At 46.4% G+C, this 20,383-nt stretch overlaps 1 protein-coding gene and 2 long non-coding RNA genes across 8 annotated transcripts in view; 1 reads left to right on the top strand and 2 right to left on the bottom strand.

Moving 5' to 3' along the window:
• The window catches only part of SPATS1 (spermatogenesis associated serine rich 1), a 36,160-nt gene extending 23,557 nt beyond the window's left edge, over positions 1 to 12,603 (top strand). For 3 of the 6 annotated variants that reach the window (XM_089333880.1, XM_008262991.5, XM_008262989.5), the window contains 3 exons: positions 4,641 to 4,761; positions 5,337 to 5,399; positions 12,109 to 12,597. In XM_089333880.1, coding sequence (XP_089190006.1) covers positions 4,641 to 4,761; positions 5,337 to 5,399; positions 12,109 to 12,289 — 365 coding nt within the window. In that variant the 3' untranslated portion in view covers positions 12,290 to 12,597. Of the gene's footprint in view, positions 1 to 4,640; positions 4,762 to 5,336; positions 5,400 to 12,108 lie in introns of all 6 variants that reach the window. The other 3 variants (XM_089333881.1, XM_089333883.1, XM_089333882.1) reach the window with 3 other exon arrangements.
• On the bottom strand, positions 1,032 to 3,876 carry LOC149126643 (uncharacterized). The gene is made up of 3 exons (XR_016234577.1): positions 3,644 to 3,876; positions 3,221 to 3,337; positions 1,032 to 1,155 (listed from the first exon to the last, which is right to left on the bottom strand). It is a non-coding gene; the product is annotated as an uncharacterized LOC149126643 (long non-coding RNA).
• LOC149126642 (uncharacterized) lies at positions 8,130 to 20,025 on the bottom strand. The gene is made up of 3 exons (XR_016234576.1): positions 19,387 to 20,025; positions 9,389 to 9,477; positions 8,130 to 8,356 (listed from the first exon to the last, which is right to left on the bottom strand). It is a non-coding gene; the product is annotated as an uncharacterized LOC149126642 (long non-coding RNA).
• Positions 20,026 to 20,383: the final 358 nt, after the last annotated feature.

The following is a 20,383-nucleotide window of genomic DNA, read 5'->3' as shown; positions in this document are numbered from 1 at the left end:
GCAAAGAACTCGCAACATATGCGGATCCACATTTCTGCTTTTCTCTCAATTTCATAAAATGCTAATGTGACATTTAAGTCATCAGATAAGTTCTCTCAGATACTTATTAATAGAAGCCCTCATTGAAGTCCGGAGAAAATCACTTATGTTTTTTCCATTAGATGCCACCTGTTCTATGTGTTAAAGTGTGTTTTATATTCCCCACTAGGAAAATAGCCCATAAACCTCAACCTTGAAGTGCCTGTGGTTATTTTATAGCTCATTTAACTAAAGACAATTGAGATGAACACGTGATATGAGAGGTCTTCAAAAAGTTTATGAAAAATGCAGTGTGAAAAAAAACTGTGCGTGGGTTCAGGATTTTTTTGTGCCAAAATACACATTACTTTTTTTATTTTTAAATTTTTATTTGAGAGAGAGAAGGAAAGAGACAGACGGACCGACAGACAGAGTCTAGACAGAGCTGGGAATCGAACCCGAGCGCACTGATACAGACGTCGGTGTCCTAGTCGATATCCTAACTGCTAGGCCAAACACTTGTCTCAAGCTTATTTTTAAGATTTATTTATTTATTTGAAAGTCAGAGTTTCACAGAGAGAGAAAGAGATGAAGAGAAAGAGAAAGAGAGGTCGAGAGAGAGAGAGGAGTTGAGAGAGGTCTTCCATCCACTGGTTCACTTCCCAAATGGCCGCAACGGCCAGAGCTGTGTCAATCCGAAGCCAGGAGCCAGGAGCTTCTTCCGGGTCTTGCACGTAGGAGCAGGGGCCCAAGGACTTGGGCCATCTTCTACTGCTTTCCCAGGCCATAGCAGAGAGCTGGATTGGAAGTGGAGCAGCCGGGACTCGAACCTGCTCCCATATGGGAAGCTGGTGCTGCAGGTGGCAGCTTTACCCACTATGCTGCAGCGCCAGCCCCAACCCAAGCTTCTCTTTAAATTCCATTTCCCATGAATTTTCTGAAGTACCCCAGTCAATATAATATAGGTTCCTTTGGATTTTAGATTGGTGAGTTTTCTGCTCCAGTTTTCTTACCAGGTCTATTGAAAGATCCCAGAGTTGCTGAGTACCCACGGGCGTGGCTGTCTCACTCTTCCATGGAAACACATGTGTAGGAGCAGCCTTTGCTTCAGGGAGGGATAGGGTTGCTGTGGCAGGGCTGCAAGGGGAGAGAACCAGAAAGCGTTCGTCTCTGAGCTTCAGAATAGACGTTTAAACTGATCACAGAGACAAATAGTCTTCAGAATCGAGGCTTGTATTTCTTTGGACAGAAAACATATGAAAAGCTCACAGCTAGGTGAGCTGGACAGGGATAGGGGCGTCTTTGAGGGCTCAGGCATCCTCCTGACACATCACAAATACATGGGATTCTCGTGAAGATCCAATCCCAACCTTAGCCCATCGCTTTCCCAACTCAGACGTAAACGCTGTCCTAAAGGTTTATGAGTCCCTTCCTTCCCCTCCCCTCCCCTCCCCAACCCTCCCCTCCCCTCCCCTCCCGTCCCGTCCTGTCCCTTTCTTCCCCCTCTTCTTCTTTTCTTCTCTCCTTCCCTTCTCCCTTCACTCTTTTTTCCTTTCTTTATTTTATGACTTTAGAAAGGCCAAATAAAAGCAAAGCGATGTTTATGGAATATTTGTTCAGTATATGAAATAAAATTCCACAATTATGTATTTCTTACATAATTTAAAAAATAGAATATTATCTCTTTAAAGATTTTTTTAAATTTATTTGAAAGGCAGAGTTAGAGAGGGGGTGACATACACAAAGGAGAGAGAGAGAAAGAGAGAGAGAGAGCGTGCTGTTTTACTCCCCAAATGGCAACAATGGCTAGGGTTGGGTCAGGCTGAAGCCAGGTGCCTGGATTCCATCCACGTCTCCCATGTGGCTGCCAGGGACCCAAGTACTTGGTCCATCATCCACTGCTTTCCCAGGTACCCTAGCAGGGAGCTGCATTGGAAGTGGAGCAGTGGGGACTCAAACTGGCTCTCATAGGATGCTGGCATCCCAGTGGCAGCTTAACTCATTGTGCCAGAGCACCAGCCCTGGAATATTCTCTTTATGCTTGAAGCTTCCAATATGCCTTTCTCTGAATACTGCATCTTTCCTCCCCCTCTGTTGGTGACCCCAAATTTGCCTTTATTAAAAAGAAAATGAATTTGTTAGATATGTTTCCAAAGGTCTAAGGTAGGGAGATTAGCATGATGTAATCTGATGTGCACATGCACTTGGCTTCAGTAATTATCAGCAGGCAGCCATTCCTGCCACCTTCACCCCTCCCCTCAGAGACTATTTTAAAGCAAATTCCAAGCATCATTATCATTTTATCTGAAGACTTATCATTATATATTTATTTTTTTAAAAAAAGATTTATATGTATTTATTTGAAAGTCAGAATTACACAGAGAGAGAAGGAGAGGCAGAGAGAGAGAGAGGTCTTCCATCCGTTGGTTCATTCCCCAGTTGGCCTCAATGGCTGGAACTGTGTCAATCTTGAAGCCAGGAGCCAGGAGCTTCTTCCAGGTCTCGCATGTAGGAGCAGGGGCCTAAGGACTTGGGCCATCTTCCACTGCTTTCCTGAACCATAGCAAAGAGCTGGATCAGAAGTGGAGCAGATGGGACTTGAACCAGTGCCCATATGGGATACTGGCACTGCATGCGGTGGCTTTACCAGCTACACCACAGCACCAGCCCCAATATCATGTCTTTAAAACATTGAGGGGCCGGCACTGTGGCAAGGTGGGTAAAGCGGCCGCCTGTAGTTTCAACATCCCATATGGGTGCTGATTCGAGTCCCAGCTGCTCCACTTCTGATCTAGCTCTCTGCGATGGCCTGGGAAAGCAGTAGAAGACAGCCCAAGTGCTTGGGCACCTGCCCCACTTGGGAGACCCAGAAGAAGCTCCTGGCTCCTGGCTTCAGATCGGCACAGGTCTGTTTCTGCCTTTCAGGCAAATCAATAAAAATTTTTAAAAAAGTTGGACTAGGGGCATTATTCCAGTACTAATCTATCCGCTGGCATTACTTGAGTGCCAGTTTTGTGCTTTATCCACCCTATCTAGTACTCATAGTACCTGCAAAGTAGACATTTGGAGTAAGCAGTGTATAAATGAGGTTACTAAGCCCTGGGAGGTTAAATAAAGAGTTCAAAGGCACAGAGCTAGAAATTGCCGCATTGAATCGGCACTCAGGTGTGACTGACCCCGAAGACCAAACCCTTCTTGTCACCTCTTGCTGTCAGTGGAGCTTGGCTTGAAAATCAGAAGATAGGATCACTCCGCTGTGCCTGCATTGAAGCCTCAGCACCACATGCCCAGCGGGCACTCAGGCGTGGGTACAGTTGAGCTAAGCAAGATAAAGGTAACAAGTTAAATCCCCCAGTAACTCAGGCCCCCAGATGTCCTGCAGATGGCTTAGTCAGAGGGTTTGGGTAAGTAGGAATCAGCTTGTATTAGGTTGTTTTCTGTTGCTATAACAAAATGCCTGCAACTGAGTACTTCCTGAAGAGGTTGGCTTAGCTCACAGTTTTGGAGGTTGAAAGCCCAAGGTCAGGCACCCCGATCTCAGCATCTTGGCGGCCTCACAGTGTGACAGAGGAGTGGGAAAGCAACCACCCAAGTGCTGATGGGCCACGTGCAGGGGCGGCCTCACCTCATAACAGTGTATGCTCAGGGCCAGTACTGTGGCACAGTGGGTTAAGCTGCCATTTGCAATGAGGTTGAGTGTCGGCTGCTCTGCTTCTGCTCCAGCTCCCTGCTGTTAATAGCCTGAGAAATCAGTGGAAAGTGGCCCAAGTGCACCCACATGGGAAGACCCGGAGGAAGCTCCTGACTTTGGATTGGCGTAGCTCTAGCTGTTGTGGCCATTTAGGGAGCCAACCAGCAGATGTAAGACCTCGTTCCCTCTCTCTCTCTGCCTCTGCCTCTGCCTTTCTGTAACTCTGCCTTCCAAATAAATAAATAAATAAATCTTAAAAAAAAATAAGCCTTGAGGGGTGGGCATTTGGCATAGTGGTTAAGACACTTCTTGGGGCTATTGAATTCCATGTGACAGTGCCTGGGTTCGACTCCTGGATTCATTTCTGATTCCAGCTTCCTGCTAATAAGCACCCTGGGAGGCAGCGAGTTGTTGAGTCCCTGCCACTGGCGTGGGAGACCTGGACTGAGTTCCTGGCTCCTGGCTTTGCCTGGTCCAGCCCTGGCTATTGTGGATATTTGGGGAGTGAACTAGCAGATGGAAGATCTCTCTCTCTCTCTCTCTCTCTGTCTCTGTCTCTGTCTCTCTGTCTCTGTAACTCTGCCTTTCAAATAAATAAATCTTAAAAAACAAACAAACAAACAAACAAGTGGGCTTTCTCCAGACTGCTCCTGGTCTGGAAGGAACCCGCTGCTGTTGCCGCACAGCCCCAGGCCTGAAAGCAGCCGGATGCAGGATGCTCATCACCTGGTTTCCTCTCGCCCGGCTCAGAGGGGCTGGGCCCCAAGCACAGCTGCCTGCTGGGACTCCAGGCATCAGGGATCTTTCGGGTCATTGCTAAGATCCCTCTGATACACCTCATATGTGTTTTGAACACAGCGCCTCAACAGAGCCTGCACTAGCATCCCAAACATAGGATGTTGAATGATCTTATTTTCAATATTTCTCACAGATATTGATTCCAGGAATGGAATCCCCAAGTTGACTCCAGGGGATAATCCATACATGTCCCCAGAACAGAGTAAAGACTTCCACAAAGCCGGATCAACTCTTCCACCAGTGAACTTTTCAATGTAAGTGTATCTGGTAGTATGTAGGTAGCCTTAAAGGAATTAGATCTCTCTCCACTAAATATAAAGTGGTAGGGCTCAACAAGGCATGATTGGTGAAGATTCCTTAAACAGTTTGTCCTTGATTAGTATATACACACGTGCATGTGTGTAACTGAAATTATACACAGGATTACAAAAAGAAGTGGTTGTTAATTTTGTGTCTATTTTTATTACCACAAATTTGAAGACTCAAATTTTCCTACCAAACCGGATTGTTGGGTAGTGACTATTATGTGGGTTAACTTAAACTTGGAACTGAAGTTAGATCAACGTGATTGAAGAGAATGGGAGCATCATTAAACTAGTAAAATAGGTGGTGTATTAAATTTAAAATATGTTTTTTAAGAAATTAATCAAGTGGCATTTAATGATTTGATTAAAAGTGATCCAAATAATAAAAACGATGGCTCAACGGTTTTAAAGTCTGTACTTAAAAATCAAAGCAAGGAAAAAGGACTTTTTATTGACCAAATAAGATATTGTTCTCTATGCTTTGAAGCCATACCAATTTTATGGTTACCTTTTCTGTTTTTCAGAGTGCCTTACGTAAAGAAATTTGATACCTTTATTCCACTTGAGCCTCTTCCACAATCTCCCAAGTGAGTTCTCCCACTATGTTTTATCAAGTTTGTAGTAATTTCTCTTGTGGTGGAGTCTAGGGACCAACACTTAGGGATCTTTTGAATCCTTGCAGGTGGGCATTTGGGAGACCGTGGAGGTCAAGTGTCTGTGGATTTTATCAGTTGGGATGGTCACAACAGATGTGACTGGGGAACTACTGACTGTCCTGTGCTATGGTAGGCTGTGTGTGTAAGAGAGTTTACAAGTGGCGGAAAGAGAGGATTCCTGCTTCCAGAATATAAAAAGTTTGTTGGTGGGGCTGGTGCTGTGGCACAGTAGGTTAAAGCCTTGGCCTGAAGCGCCAGCATCCCATACAGGTGCCAGTTCAAGTCCCTGATGCTCCACTTCTGATCCAGCTCTCTGCTATGGCCTAGGAAAGCAGATGGCCCAAGTCCTTGGGCCCCTGCAGCCACGTGGGAGACCTGGAAGAAGCTCCTGGCTCCTGACTTCAGATCAGCTCAGTTCTGGCTGTGCAGCCAATTGGGAAGTGAACTTGCAGAGGAAGACCTCTCTCTCTGTCTCTACCTCTCTCTGTAACTCTGTCTTTCAAATAAATAAAAGCAAATCTTTTAAAAAAAGAGTTTGTTGGAAAATAAAGACACATACTTAGAGGTGAGTATTCAGCCTAGTGGTTAGGACGTATGCCTTCCACATACGGGTATCTTTGTTCCATTCCTGACTCTCACTCCTGACTCCAGCTTCCTGTTAATGCACACCCTGGAAGGCAGCATTGACGGCTCAAGTGATTCCAGTGATTAGGTTTCTGCCACCCACCTGGGAGACCTGGATAGCATTCTGGCCTTGGCCAAGTTTGGTCATTGCAGGCAGCTGTGGGTGAACCACCAGATGGGAAGGCTCTTTCCCTCCCATCTGTCTCTCTCTGTAGCTGCCTCGCAAGTAAATGAATGATTTAAAAATGATGCATATTTGGATGACTGCATGCAGGGAGAGTTTTGAGAGACAGAAGGCCAGCGTCATCCCTCTAACTTCATACTTCTCAGCTGCATTCTGACCCGAAGCAGTTTCTGAACTAGAGAGTTTTGTTTGTTTGTTTGTTTTTGTTTTTACTTTCCAATATTAAGTAGTCTCATGTAAGTATGGCTAGTGCGGGCAAGCATCTCACAGTCTCACCCACCAGGAACAAGCTAGAGGGACAAACCCTGAGCTTGGTGGGAATAAATGTTTTTTATTCCAAACTTGGGACCTTTGATACCTTTGTTATACAGCATTATTATATACAACACACACATAATTAGGGCGTCTCATGTCTATATCCTACACTTTTTATAACTACTATTCTAGAATATTCAAAATAATAGCAATTGTCTAAATGACATCACCCTACCTACATATTTTACCTTCTGTACAATTGCCATTCATATGCAAATATGTTTTATGTGTATAAATCATAGACAACTGATTAATCTGGATTTTATTTAAAAATGGTATTTTATAAAGATTTATTTATTTATTTACGTGAAAGACAGTGACAGAAAATGAGAGACAGAGAGATCTTCCTTTTGCTGGCTTACTCCCCAGATGGCCTCAAGAGCCAGGTTTGGACCAGGCTGAAGCCAGGAGCCAAGAACTCCATCCAGGTCTCCCACGTGGGTAGCAAGGACTCAAGCACTTGGGCCATCATCTACTGCCTCCCAGATGAATTTCTTTTTTCTTTTCTTCTTTTTTATTTAAGGTTTACTTATTTATTTGAAAGGCAGAGTTACAGAGAGGCAAAGGCAGAGGGAAAGAAGTCTTCCATCTGCTGGTTGACTCCCCAGATGGCCAATCCAAAGCCAGGGGCCAGGAGCTTCTTCTGGGTGCAGGGTCCCAAGGACTTGGACCATCTTCTACTGCTTCCCATATGCATGCCATAGCAGGCAGCTGGATTGGAAGTGGAACAGCCAGGACTCAAACTGACACACGTATGGGATGCTGGCACTGTGGGCAAAGGCTTCACCCACTACACCACAGCGCTGGCCCCCCAGATGCATTTCTAGAGTAGCCTTTACTCTAGGAAAAGTTCAACCCTGCTGCTAAGGTGGACTCTTTTGAGGTCTCCACTGAATGGCTTGAGTGACGAATAAGGAGTCTTCTCTTTAGTTTGTGGGAACTCAAAGGATCTTTGGCTCTTTGGGAGCCCTGGAAACCATCCAGTTCAGTTCCCTAGTCACCTTATTATCCAATCTCGTGGAGTTCCACTTTATACGTGTGCCTTAGTATTCAGCAAAGACTCAAAGGGAGCGCCATGCCAAGTTCTGTAGCATGTTTTCTGTCTGGCTCCTCCAGAGCTGTGCCCTGTAGCTCCAGACCACTAAAACGCTCTGGACTCTGCTCTCGACTCTTTAAACTCAGCAAGAACATCATGCTCTGCCTGGTCTTGCCCATCTCTGCTCTGTGGCCTTCCATGTGCCAAAGCTGGTGACCACAGGGCTCTCCCCTCTGTTTGCCTTTCCCCAGGAAAATCCTATGCTGTCTGTGGCCTCCTATCTGAAAGCAATTGTGTCACACATTTTGTCTAGCTTTCTAGTTGATTTAGTCAGGAGAGTAAATATCATCCTTGCTACTCTATATGGCTGGAAGCCAGACTCCTGGTTACCTGTGAATAAAAACTGAAGGTGTTTTCTTGCCTGAGTTATTTGATGAATCAGTTTTGTACACATACAGGACTCTCATTAAAATCATTCGCATCTTTTTTTTTTTAAGATTTATTTATTTATTTGAAAGTCAGAGCTACACAGAGAGAAAGAGAGGCAGAGAGAGAGAGGGAGAGAGGGAGGTCTTCCATCCGCTGGCTCACTCCGCAATTGGCTGCAACGGCCAGAGCTTCGTAGATCCGAAGCCAGGAGCCAGAGGCTTCTTCTGGGTCTCCCAAGCAGATGCGGGTGCCCAAGGACTTGGGCCATCTTCTATTGCTTTCCCAGGCCACAGCAGAAAGCTGGATTGGAAGTGGAGCAGCCAGAACTTGAACTAGTGCCCATATGGGATGCCAGCACTGCAGGTGGTGGCTTTACCCGTTACAGCATAGTGTTGGCCCTCACATATTTTTTTTAAAAAAGATTTATTTATTTTGAAAGTCAGAGAGAGAGAGGTCTTCCATCCCTGGTTTTTCACTCCCTAGAGCAACAGCCAGAACTGGACCGGGCTGAAGCCAGGAGCTTCACTGGGGTCTCCCACATGGGTGGCAAGGGCCCAAGCACCTGGGACATTTTCTACTGCTTTTCCCAGGTCATTAACAGAGAGCTGGATCAGAAATGGTGCAGCCAGGACTCAAACTGCACCCATATGGGATGCCAGCATTGCAGGCAGTGGCTTTACCTGCTACATCACAACACCAACCCTGTTTACATCTTTAAATATTGTACTAATTGTGTTTTAAAATCTAAAAATGCAAAAATTTGCAAATGCAACAATCCAACTTTAAGACAAGGATTAAACTTGATAGCAAGAGTTTTTTTTTTTTTTTTATGACTTGCTCAAGTCTTTCCTAGATAGTTGGTGACAGAGCCAGAATTAAAATAAAAATTAGGTGGATGAGATAAGTTACTGAAAAGATCCCTGTCATTTGTACTATCAGTTACGATTTCATCAGCTCACCAGATGTCAATAAAGCACCATTTGTGCATTGGGCCTAAGGATAGATGGGAAAGTGGTGAGGTGATAGAGGCAGGGGACCCCGAGGGGAAGAAGGCATGATGCTTCTTTCAAGGCTCACTGGTTAGAGGCAGACAGAGACCAGTACGGGAGCAATCATAGAAGCTGAAAGTGCACAGGGTACAATGTGCACATGGAGGGAGGATGATTGTGGGGAAGTTGGGAATGTGCTGTAGAGGGGGCAAGTTCTGACATGGGTCCTAGATGAGTAGTAGAAGTTTGCCAGGAAAGAATGGAAGAGGGCTATTACAGTGAATGTGTCCTCCAAGGAGAGGGTATTAGGGTGCCCATCCATATTATCACGTGTAGAACTTACTTTTCAACATTTTAGCCATTCTGAAGTCAGTATTCATCTTTCACCCAAAGAAGGGCAGGTGTTGCTTCACGAGACTCTTTCCATGTACACTGGAAAAGAAAGTATGTTCCACTTAATCCGGGTGCAGAGTTAGATACCCAAAAGGCTGAGCTGACTATTCCTGTGGTTGAGTCTCTGTATCTCCTTGCTTTTTTTTTCTTAATTTAATTTTTTTTTTTTTGACAGTCAGAGTGGACAGTGAGAGAGAGAGACAGAGAGAAAGGTCTTCCTTTGCCCTTGGTTCACCCTCCAATGGCCGCCGCGGCCAGCGCGCTGCGGCCGGCGCACCGCGCTGATCCGATGGCAGGAGCCAGGAGCCAGGTGCTTTTCCTGGTCTCCCACGGGGTGCAGGGCCCAAGCACCTGGGCCATCCTCCACTGCACTCCCTGGCCACAGCAGAGAGCTGGCCTGGAAGAGGGGCAACCGGGACAGAATCCGGCGCCCCGACCAGGATTAGAACCTGGGGTGCTGGCGCCACTACGTGGAGGATTAGCCTAGTGAGCCACGGCGCCGGCCCTCCTTGCTTTTTTTTTTTTTTTTTTTTTTGTCCTCTTGCCCTAGCATGGACTGAGAGCTGGTGTGTTCAAGTGTCTGAATAGTAGTGTGTTCCTATCCTTGTTGTGGATTGTGCCTTGTTGCATTATACAAATACCTTTGTTTTTTCTGCTGTAATGCTTTTTGTCCTAATTATACTTTGCCAGATATTAAGATAGTTCTTACTTTATTTTGTTTGTGTTTGACTGATATTCCTTTGCCTATTCTTTTGCTTTTAAATCCTTCATTTTAGGGTTTGTCTTTTACATTTAGAATTGGATTTTTTTTTTTTTGACAGGCGGAGTTAGACAGTGAGAGAGAGAGACAGAGAGAAAGGTCTTCCTTTTCCGTTGGTTCACCCCCCAAATGGCTGCCACGGCCGGTGTGCTGCTCCGATCTGAAGCCAGGAGCCAGGTGCTTCCTCCTGGTTTCCCTTGCGGGTGCAGGGCCCAAGCACTTGGGCCATCTTCCACTGCCTTCCTGGGCCACAGCAGAGAGCTGGACTGGAGAAGAAGCAACCGAAACAGAATCTGGCGCCCCAACCAGGACTAGAACCCAGGGTGCTGGTGCCGCAGGTAGAGGATTAGCCTAGTGAGCTGCGGCGCTGGCCTAGAATTGGATTTTGCTTTATGAGCCAATTTGGAAATATTTTTTCTTTAATAAGTGAATTAAGGCCATTTGTATTTATTGTTTTGACTGATATATTTGATTTCAGACCTCTCATGTTATGTTGTTATATTTTTTGTGTATTCTATTGAATTTACTGTGACTCTTTCACTGTTTCCTTCATTTGCTTCAAGAAAAGAGAGTCTTCCTTTTCATACTGAGAAATGCTTATGTTGTTGCTTTAGTGGTTCTTTGTGCTTATATATATGTGTATATATATACACACATGTATATATATTTTAAGATTTATTTACTTGAAAGAGTGACAGAGAAGGAGAGAACGACAGAAAGACAGAAATCTTCCATCTGCTGGTTTATTCTCCAAATGGCTGAAATAGTTGGGACTGGGCCAGGCTGGGCTCAGAGCCAGAAACTCCATCTGGGTCTCTCATGTGGGTGCAGGAACTCAAGTATTTGAACCATGACCCACTGCTTCCCAGGCATATTATTAGGGAGCTGGGTGGGAAGTGGAGTAGCTGGGATTCAAACCAGCACTTTGATATGGGCCGTGGGTGTCTCAAGCATCAGCTTACCTTGCTGTAGCACAGCAACCACCCCTATGTTTAGTTTTTAATCCTGTTTTTCTTACCAGGGCTTCTACTATTTGGCTTGTCAGCTCTAAGTGATCACCTTGACTCCTGCCTCTTGCCCACGTGCTGGCCCTCTTCCTTCTCGTAGAAACTTCCCTACCTCCAGTGATTCTAGCAGGGCATTTTCCTAGTCATGGCACATTCCTTCTTAAAAGTACAAGAATTCCAGCTGCCGAAAGATAAAACCATTCTCTCCCTCCCTGCTCACACTTACCCCAGGAATTCTACTTCCTGTAACCTCTTGGAGCACATGCATGTTTCCACACTCGCCCATCATGTGCCCTTTCGAGGTGCAATGGACCTACGAGGGCTCTGGTGTCTGCCTTAGCCAAGGCCCCAGCAGAAAGTAGAAAGCACACCCAGCTGGGATTCTGAAGACAGCTTAATGAAAGGGACTCCTCATGGGAATGTGGGCAGAGTTGGGGGAGGGTGCAGCGTCCAGAGGTGTGAGTAGCAAGAACCGAGATCATGGTTCACAGAGCCATGAGAGCAGGAGCCCTGCAAGAGGGCTGCCCCCCGGGAGCTGTGACGTTGCAGGATGAGCCACCACTAGGGTGAGGTGTCCCAGAAGGTAGGGTGACAATCAGGGTAAGAAACACCCCAATCTCTCTTTTTCCACCTTCCAATCTCCAGCTGGTGCCTCTTCTTAGCCAGGCCCAACCTCAAGGGCAGGGGCAGGGGGAGCCAGGGTGATGCCAGTTGCCAGGGTCAGCCTCCTGGCAGAGAAGGGCAGCAGGGAGACCTGGGGAGGGTGAATGGTGAACAAGTAAGGTGGTCTTTTGTTTTGAAGCTGGTCTCCTGAATGGGAGGCCTTTTTACTTTGGAGCACCAACAGTGCTTGTGAACTTTGCATTGGACAGATTCACACTCAGGGCTCTCTTCTCCCTACAGCTTGCCCTTCTGGGTGAAGGAGAAGGCCAACAACCTGAGGAATGAGATAACAGAAGTTGAGGAGCTCAACAAGTGGCAGCCAGCGGTGTCCTTGGCCAACAGTTTATTTGCTTCTGGTGGGTTAAAGAACCTTCCAGAAATACCAGAAAAACTGGATGAGTGCAGAAAAGCAGGTCTTTGAGAGGTTTTGCAATGCTGAGGAGAGAATGTGAGGCCTCTCTGGGGTGGATGCATCATCTGCCTCGAGCTGGTCCCTTGGGCAGGGGCCATGGCTGTGCATCCAGGCTCAAAGATGTTGTTAGAGAACTCCTAGTCTTGTGGTGGAACACATCGCAACTCTGTGCCTCTACCCACAGGTGCTTTGGACTTTCCAAGACAATCCTGAGTCTCAGCAGGTCCTGCAAGGATGTACTGAGCACATCCGGCTAGCCTCCTGCAGTTGATGGTTTTTGACAGTCTGACCATTGGAAATTAAAAGTTTGATTCTAAAGGGAACGCTGTGTGTTGCCTTTTTTAATCTTATATTTTGTAAAGGTTTACACTGCAAGCCTGCCTACATCAGTGTGGATCCCCCAAGGTCACGGATATCCTCTAACGACCACAATACAGATGCCAAAGTCAGGGAACTTAATGTTGATACAATACTGCTAATATATAGTCAGTCCACATCCAATATCATTCAGCTGTATTTTGTTTCCAAGGATACCCTCAAGTCCATGGTAAAATGCAGATACCATGCAAATGTCTTAGTCTGTTTGGGCTGCTGTAACAAACTATCATCAACTGGGTGTTTTTTAAAAGAAGCTTATTTATTTATTTTTGATCTGCTTGAAAGGCAGACTGACAGAAAGAGAAAGAGAGAGACAGACAGATCTTCCATCTGCTGGTTCCCTCCCCACACACCCACAACAGCAGGGGCTGGGCCAGGCTGAAGCCAGGAGCTAGGAACTCAGTGCAGGACTCCTACATGGGTGGCAGGACCCAGGTACTTAATCCATAATCTGCTGCCTCTCAGAGTGTGCATTAACAGGAAGTTGGATCTGAAGCAGAGTCGAGACTTGATCCCAGGCACTCTGACATGGGATGTGGGCAGTCCAAGTGGCAGACTAACCCATTGTGCCCCAATGCCCACCCCAACTGAGTGTCTTATAAACAACAGGAATTCATTTTTCACAGTTCTGGAGGCTGGGAAGTCCAAGCTCAAGGTGCGGTAAATTGGTGTCTGGTGAGGGGCCCTGTCCTGTTTCATAGACTGTGCCATAGATTCTTGCTGTGTCCTCACACGGTGGAAGGGGCAGGCAAGCTCTCTGGGCACTAATCACACCCCTGGGAGGGGATCCTGCAGGACCTGGTCTTCTCCCAGTGACCTTACCTCCTAATACCATAACCTTTGGGGCTAGGTTTCAACATAGGCATGTGTGCATGTGTGTGTGTGTGTGTGTGTGTGTGTGTGATGGCGGCTGAGTCGGGGGACACAGACTTTCAGACCATAGCAGTGAGCTTTCACTATTTATTGGTAAAACCAGTCTCATTTTCTGAATACCTTTTGGTATTTTCTCAAATATTCACTTGGTACATGTAAGAAAAATGTGAATGGTGGATCCATACTAGGTAATTATTTTGATTACCCTGTAGCCCATTCCCTACTTCAGTGTTTGCCTACACAGCCAACTATAGCGAGAATTCAGTGGCCACCAATCATGAATCTAGGACCTACCACCAATCAGAAAAAAACAGATATTTAGGATGAGTGTTTGCTGCTGCGATGCTGGTTCATGTCGCAGCTGCTCCACTTCTGACCCAGCTCCCTGCTAATGGGCCGGGGAAAGCAATAGAAGATGGCTCAAGAGCCTGGGGCCCTGCCACCCACGTGGCAGACCCAAAAGAAGCTCCTAGCTCCTGGCTTTGGCTTGGCCCAGCCCTGGCCATTGGGGCCATCTGAGGAGTCAAACAGGGGATAGAAGATCTTTCTTTCTCTTTGTAACTCTGTCTCTCAAATAAAATCTACTTTTTTTTTTAATACACAACATTTAGAGGAAAAGATGGGAGCAAAAACCAACCTTATATAGTTGGGCTGTGACAGAGTCAAACTAATGACTCCCAGCATTCTCATAGCCCATCTCCTTTCCCCCTAAGGGGGCTAATGAGGTGAATGAGGGATGCAGCTCTGATCACTCCAAAATCTTAATGTGGAAAGGGAGACTTGGGGCCCGTGCTGAGACTAAAAAGGATTTGTGAATATTCTGGGGGACTCCACTAATTGTCTACATTTCTAATAGGAGATATTCAGTTTGGCTAAACTGTTTCCTCTTAAGCCCTCTAAAACTAGATAGATAAAAATGTTGTGTATAGAGCTTGACTTGGTAAAGCATTTTAGAGCTTGAGGCCCTCAAGATTATGCCAGCAGCCTAGAGAGGGTTTCCGCCCCTCCCCGGCTGGATAGATAAATACCTCCATTCAAGACTGAACAATATGCTAGGTGGTGGTAAGGCAGTCACCTTGTAGAGGGAAAATAACATGGGCATTGAATGGTGCCCTTCTGATGCTGGGGAGCTCCAAGAGGGACTTGACCTGACCCCACCTTGAGAAATGGGGAGGACTCTGCTGATCTGAGAGCCAACCCTGAGGCTCCAGCGCTGGCCCTAAAATAAATAAATCTCAGGGCCAGCTTTGTGGCTCAGTGGGTTAAAGCCCCAGCCTGCTGGGCCGGCATCCCATATGGGCACCGGTTTGAGTCCTGGCTGCTCTTCTTCCAATCCAGCACTCTGTTAAGCCCTGGGAAAGCCGTAGAAGATGGCCCAAGTCCTTGGGCCCCTACACCTGCATGGGCAACCTGGAAGAAGCTCCTGGCTCCTGGTTTCAGATCAGCTCAGCTCTGGCCATTGTGGTCATTTGGGGAGTCAACCAGTGGAATGGAAGACCTCTCTCTCTCTGGCTCTACCTCTCTCTGTAACTCTGTCTTTCAAAGAAATAAAATAATTCTAAAAATTAAATAAACAAATAAATAAATCTTTTAAGAAAAGTGTATTAGCTTCCTAGATTGCTTTAACAAAGAACCCTAAACTGCATCTTCTGAAACAAGACAAATGGATTCTCTCGAAGTTCTGGAGGCTGAGAGTCTGAAATGAAGGTGTTAGCAGGGTGGGCTCCTTGTTGGAGGCTCAGAGGGAGAATGCTTTCCATACCTCTCTCATAGCTTCTGGTGGTTGCTGGCAATGCACCGAGTTCCTTGGCTGGCATATGCACCGCTCCAATCTCTGCCCCCTTCTTCACGAGGACTTCTCCCTGTAAGCCCATCTCTCTTCTCAGAAGGACACTGATCATCGAATTTAGAGTCAGCCCTACTCCGGTGTGTCAGCCAGCTTTTTGTCACTAACAAAATACCTGAGGTGGCCAAACTTTAGAAAGGAAAAAGGTTTGTTTTGGCTCATTGTTTTGGAGGTTCACAGTTCGAGATTAGGCAGCCCCACTGCTTCAGTCTCTGCTGATGGCTTCTTGCTGTCAGGGTCCCAAGGCAACACAGAATACCACATGACAAGAAGAGGCATATGTCTGTTTTTGTCTTTATAAAGCTACCAGGATTTAATCATGGAGGTTCCACCCTAATAACCCAATTCAAGCCAATCCCCTCCCAAAGCTCCACCTCCAAAAATAAAAAATTGGATTATGTTTCTACCTTCTTAGTTAACGTTAGGACAAAAGCCCTGAGGTCAAGGGGACAAATATCAAACTGTAACATCCAGTATGACATAACCTTTTAATTTTTTTAAAAAGATTTATTTTCTTTATTTTGAAAGGCAGAGTGACACAGAGAGAGGAGAGATAGGGAGGGAAGTCTTCTATCTCTGGTTCATTCCCCAATGGCTGCAACAGCTGGAGCTGGGCTGATCCGAAGCCAGGACCAGAGGCTTCCTCTGGGTCTCCCAAGTGGGTATAGGGCTCAAGGACTTGGGCCATCTTCCACTGCTTTCCCAGGTGCATTAGCAGGGAGCTGGATAGGAAGTGGAGCAGCTGGGACTCAAACTGGTGCCCATAAGGGATGCCAGCACAGCAGGCAGCAGCTTAACTTGCTATTGCACAGCACTGGCTGGAGCCAAGAATGGAATCCAGGTACTCCAACATAGGATGTGGGTGCCCCACCAGTGCCTTAAATGCTAGGCCAAAAGCCTGCCTTGGTACGACCTCATTTTAATTTTATCACATCTGCAAAACCTCTTATTTCCAAATAAGGTCACATTTACAGGTCCTGGGGATTGGGACTTGAACATATCTATTTTGGAGGACACAACTCAACTAACAAGAGGAAGAAAGATTTCTTTGTCTTACAACTTATTACAGGTTTTTTTTTTTTTTTTTTTTTGGAGCCTCTGCAAGAGGAGAGACCAGAGCATGTGATTTTTCACACTCAGGTCCCCCTGTCATTGTTTATGGGGTATCCCACATGACTGGCATTCTGAGGAACATATTTGGGAAGCAATTCCTTGGATAAATGAGGAGGAAGTGGAGGTTCAGAGTGGCCACTCATGTAGCTAAAGGTGATTGACTCTACCTCTAGCATGTGACACCTTAGACTGTCTGGTTGTGGCTGCTCCTGTGGCTCTTCACTAGAGATCCCTGGTAGTTCTTGGGGTGGAGATGGCTTCTTTGGGGGAGTCCTTCAGACTTGGCTGGTGAGGCTGTGGTGATATGGTATGGGAAACTGGCCAATCCGTGCCATCCTATAGGACAGTCTGTTTATGGCCATGGGGCTCTGGTTTCAGATATCCCAGAAGTTGCATATGTTGTATTTTCGGAATCTTGAAAAGGGACACACAATTTGCATGTTCAAGGGTAACCTGAAGGACAATTGACAGGGCTACTCTCTTCAGGTCAGCTGGTTGTACAATGCATGCCCCTAAGGGAATCTAATTCACATCCTAGATGTGGTAGATTTAATTTTCTTCTAGTAGAGTGTTCTGTTCACAAAGCATAAGTATTTTGCAACAGTTCCCTCAGATGTAGCAGCAAATTGTCTTGATGCAGGGGCACCTTTTTCTAGCTTGTATAAAAGTGACATGTGGCATAGAGGTAACCCTGAGTGGGAAGGAGGAAGCCATTATTATGGACTCTTGAAATATTAGCTCTGGGCCAGCGCCGTGGCTCACTAGGCTAATCCTCCGCCTTGCAGCGCCGGCACACCGGGTTCTAGTCCCGGTCGGGGCGCCGGATTCTGTCCCGGTTGCCCCTCTTCCAGGCCAGCCCTCTGCTGTGGCCAGGGCCCTGCACCCCATGGGAGTACCTGGCTCCTGCCATAGGATCAGCGCGGTGCGCTGGCTGCAGCGCGCTGGCCGCGACGACCATTGGAGGGTGAACCAACGGCAAAGGAAGACCTTTCTCTCTGTCTCTCTCTCTCTCACTGTCCACTCTGCCTGTCAAAAAAAAAATAATAAAAAAGAAATATTAGCTCTGAAATGGCACTGAGAGAGCACTGGTCCAACTCTGGATTTGCTAGAACTCTTGCTTACAAGTAATAGAAATCCGACTCCAACTGTCTGAAGCCTAAAAGGGAACTAACTACCAGAACCCAAGAATAGGGATGCAGGTAGGACTCAGGAACATAATAGGTCCAGGGATGCAGCATGGTAGAGACCTACCTCTATCTCTCTACATGTTCCAATCTGCTCCTGTCACTGCAGCTGAGACTGGCCTTCTTAGTCCGCCTAGTGCAAAACAAGGTGGTAGACAATACCTGGGTGTCACACATGGGTCCCATCCTGGAGGTTCAGCAGCCAGCAGAGCTATTGACCTCTTCTAGTTTGCAGAGTCAAAATTCCTGGAGAGAAGACTTAATTGGTTCAGCCTGGATCAGATCAATCAAATGGCTAGTGTGTATGTGTACATGAGATCATAGCCATGGCAACAGAATGGATGTTGGGGGTGGAGTGGGCAGGAGATAACAGCCACACATGACACAGGGGAGCATTGCAGAGAGGTCCACACAGAAAATGGCTATCACCAGTCACACCTCCAGTTGACAACAGATAGGAGTGAGTCTAGATCTTAGATGGCCAACTCTGAGTGCTCTCCATAATTCTACACTGTTTCCCTTTCAACAGAGGGAGTGATTTTGTTGATGACAGTCCCCATTTCAAGATTAGAGGGGGTTGAATAGGGATAGGATGGATACAAGAGATCCTGAGGAGGTAAAATAAAAAAGATAGAGGGGGCTGGCACTGTGGCATAGCGGGTTAGGCCGCCACCTGCAGTGATGGCATCCCATATTGGTGCCGGTTCAAGTCCCTGCTGCTCCACTTCTGATCAACTCTCTGCTATGGCCTGGGAAAGCAGTAGAAGATAGCCCAAGTCCTTGGGCCCCTGCACCCACGTGGGAGACCTGGAAGAAGCTCCTGGCTCCCGGCTTCAGATCGGCACAGCTCCAGCTATTGTGGCCAATTGGGGAGTGAACCAGTGGATGGAGGACCTCTCTCTCTCTCTCTCTCTCTCTCTGCCTCTGCCTCTCCTCCTCCTTCTGTATAACTCTGACTTTCAAATAAATAAATAAATCTTCCAAAAAAAACCACCTTAATTCTAAAAGAAAGATAGAAGATGGGGCATGAGGAATGAGGAGGGATCGAAGATGGCTCCAAGTCATTGGTGACATCAAAAATGTGATGAGTTGGCAGCCTGTCTGAAGCAACCGAAGAAAACATGAAATAAGAGAAATGAAAGTTAGGACTTTTCTCATGATGACACTCTGGATGTCCCAACACAAACTGACCTGCTCATCAGACAAGCCACATCCCCTGGAAACCTCTGCCAGTGCTACATTGGCTGGTGTCATTTCTGCTACCTGGAGGCCCAGATGTACCCACAACATTTCCTCTGAGGCTTTTGGTGATGTTTCTTCTAAACCAATATTCATCAGGAAAACTGACTTTGTTGACTATTTAGAAGTGTAAATGAAAAGAACTACCACATATTCCAAGCTGGTTTGAACCAATTTTCTAGCTGTGGTTGAAGTTAGAAACACAGGCCTGATTTGGTCCCCAGGACAGTGAAACAGGAATACCATGTGAAGAAAGCCTGTAGATTTGGAGGAACAGAAGATCCTTTAGAGACACAGGTTCTACTTACAAGAGGACTCGTCATGCATATTTGCTGACAGAAGAATGGCCCTGTCATGCTCTCAACATGGGGACAAGGGATTCAGCGCAGTCACCAAGCCTCAGGTCAGGAAGGACACGGATCAGAGTCCAGGACTAGAAGCAGCACACGTGGTCCATTCCACCCCCCCATTACCTCGCTGGTCCAGGGACAGCATCCGCAACACAAGACAGTCTAAAATGGCTGCAAAAGATCCGTCCTCTGCCTGGCCCAGTGATGTTGCAAGTCACTTGCTGCAATCCAAGACCTGAACTGCCGGGAGTGGAATTTGTTCAGGTCACTGGGTTGAGCAAACCCACAAAGATCACAGCACAGCAGGGCGGCCCACACTGGCCTTCCCTACATGGTTCCTGGACGTGTTCTGTTAGATCTGAATACTGTTTGCAAGAAAGGGCTTGGAAAACAGCAGTGCTGTCATTAGTTGCTGAACACACAGGGAGATCAAGTACACATTGGGAGTTATGAGAAAAATATTTGACTAAATACACAGAATATAAAGTATAGTCATTCTAAAGACACTACATTGTGGGGCTGGTGCTGTGGCATAGTAGGCTAAGCCTCTGCCTGTGGTGCCAACATCACATATGGGCTCTGGTTCTTGTCCCTGCTGCTCCTCTTCCAGTCCAGCTCTTTGCTATGGCCTGGGAAAGCAATAGAAGATGGGTCCCTGCACCCGTGTGGAAGACCCAGAAGAAGCTCCTGGCTCCTGGTTTCTGATCGGCCCAGCTCCCACCATTGCAGCCATTTGGGGAGTGAACCAGTGGATGGAAGACCTCTCTTGCCCTCTCTGTCTGTAAAGCTACCTCTCAAAAAATAAATTAAAAAAAATCTTAAAAACATCATGTTGTATCTGAATAATTTTTATGCCAACAAATGACATCAGCCTTATTAAAAACACCCAAAAAGATCCCATTTCAAGATAAAAAAAATTATCAGAACATTCTGTAGTTTTTCCAGAAGACGCAAATGGAGAAATGAAAAAACCTAAAGAGAAAGGCACTATATAAAGACCCAGGACTTTTCTTCATCCATTAACTAAATATTTTCATATTTCCCAGGACTGGCGTCAAAGCGATGTTCTGAAATGGGAAAGAAGTCTGAGTAACTCGGAAGTGGGGTGGCGGAGAGCTGG

This window comes from Oryctolagus cuniculus, chromosome 5, assembly GCF_051225735.1.
Source record: "Oryctolagus cuniculus isolate XC-2025 breed Fujian yellow rabbit chromosome 5, ASM5122573v1, whole genome shotgun sequence".
Taxonomy (NCBI): domain Eukaryota; kingdom Metazoa; phylum Chordata; class Mammalia; order Lagomorpha; family Leporidae; genus Oryctolagus; species Oryctolagus cuniculus.
The sequence above is the reverse complement of the archived record's forward strand: the minus strand, read 5'-3'. Positions and strand labels throughout refer to the sequence as shown.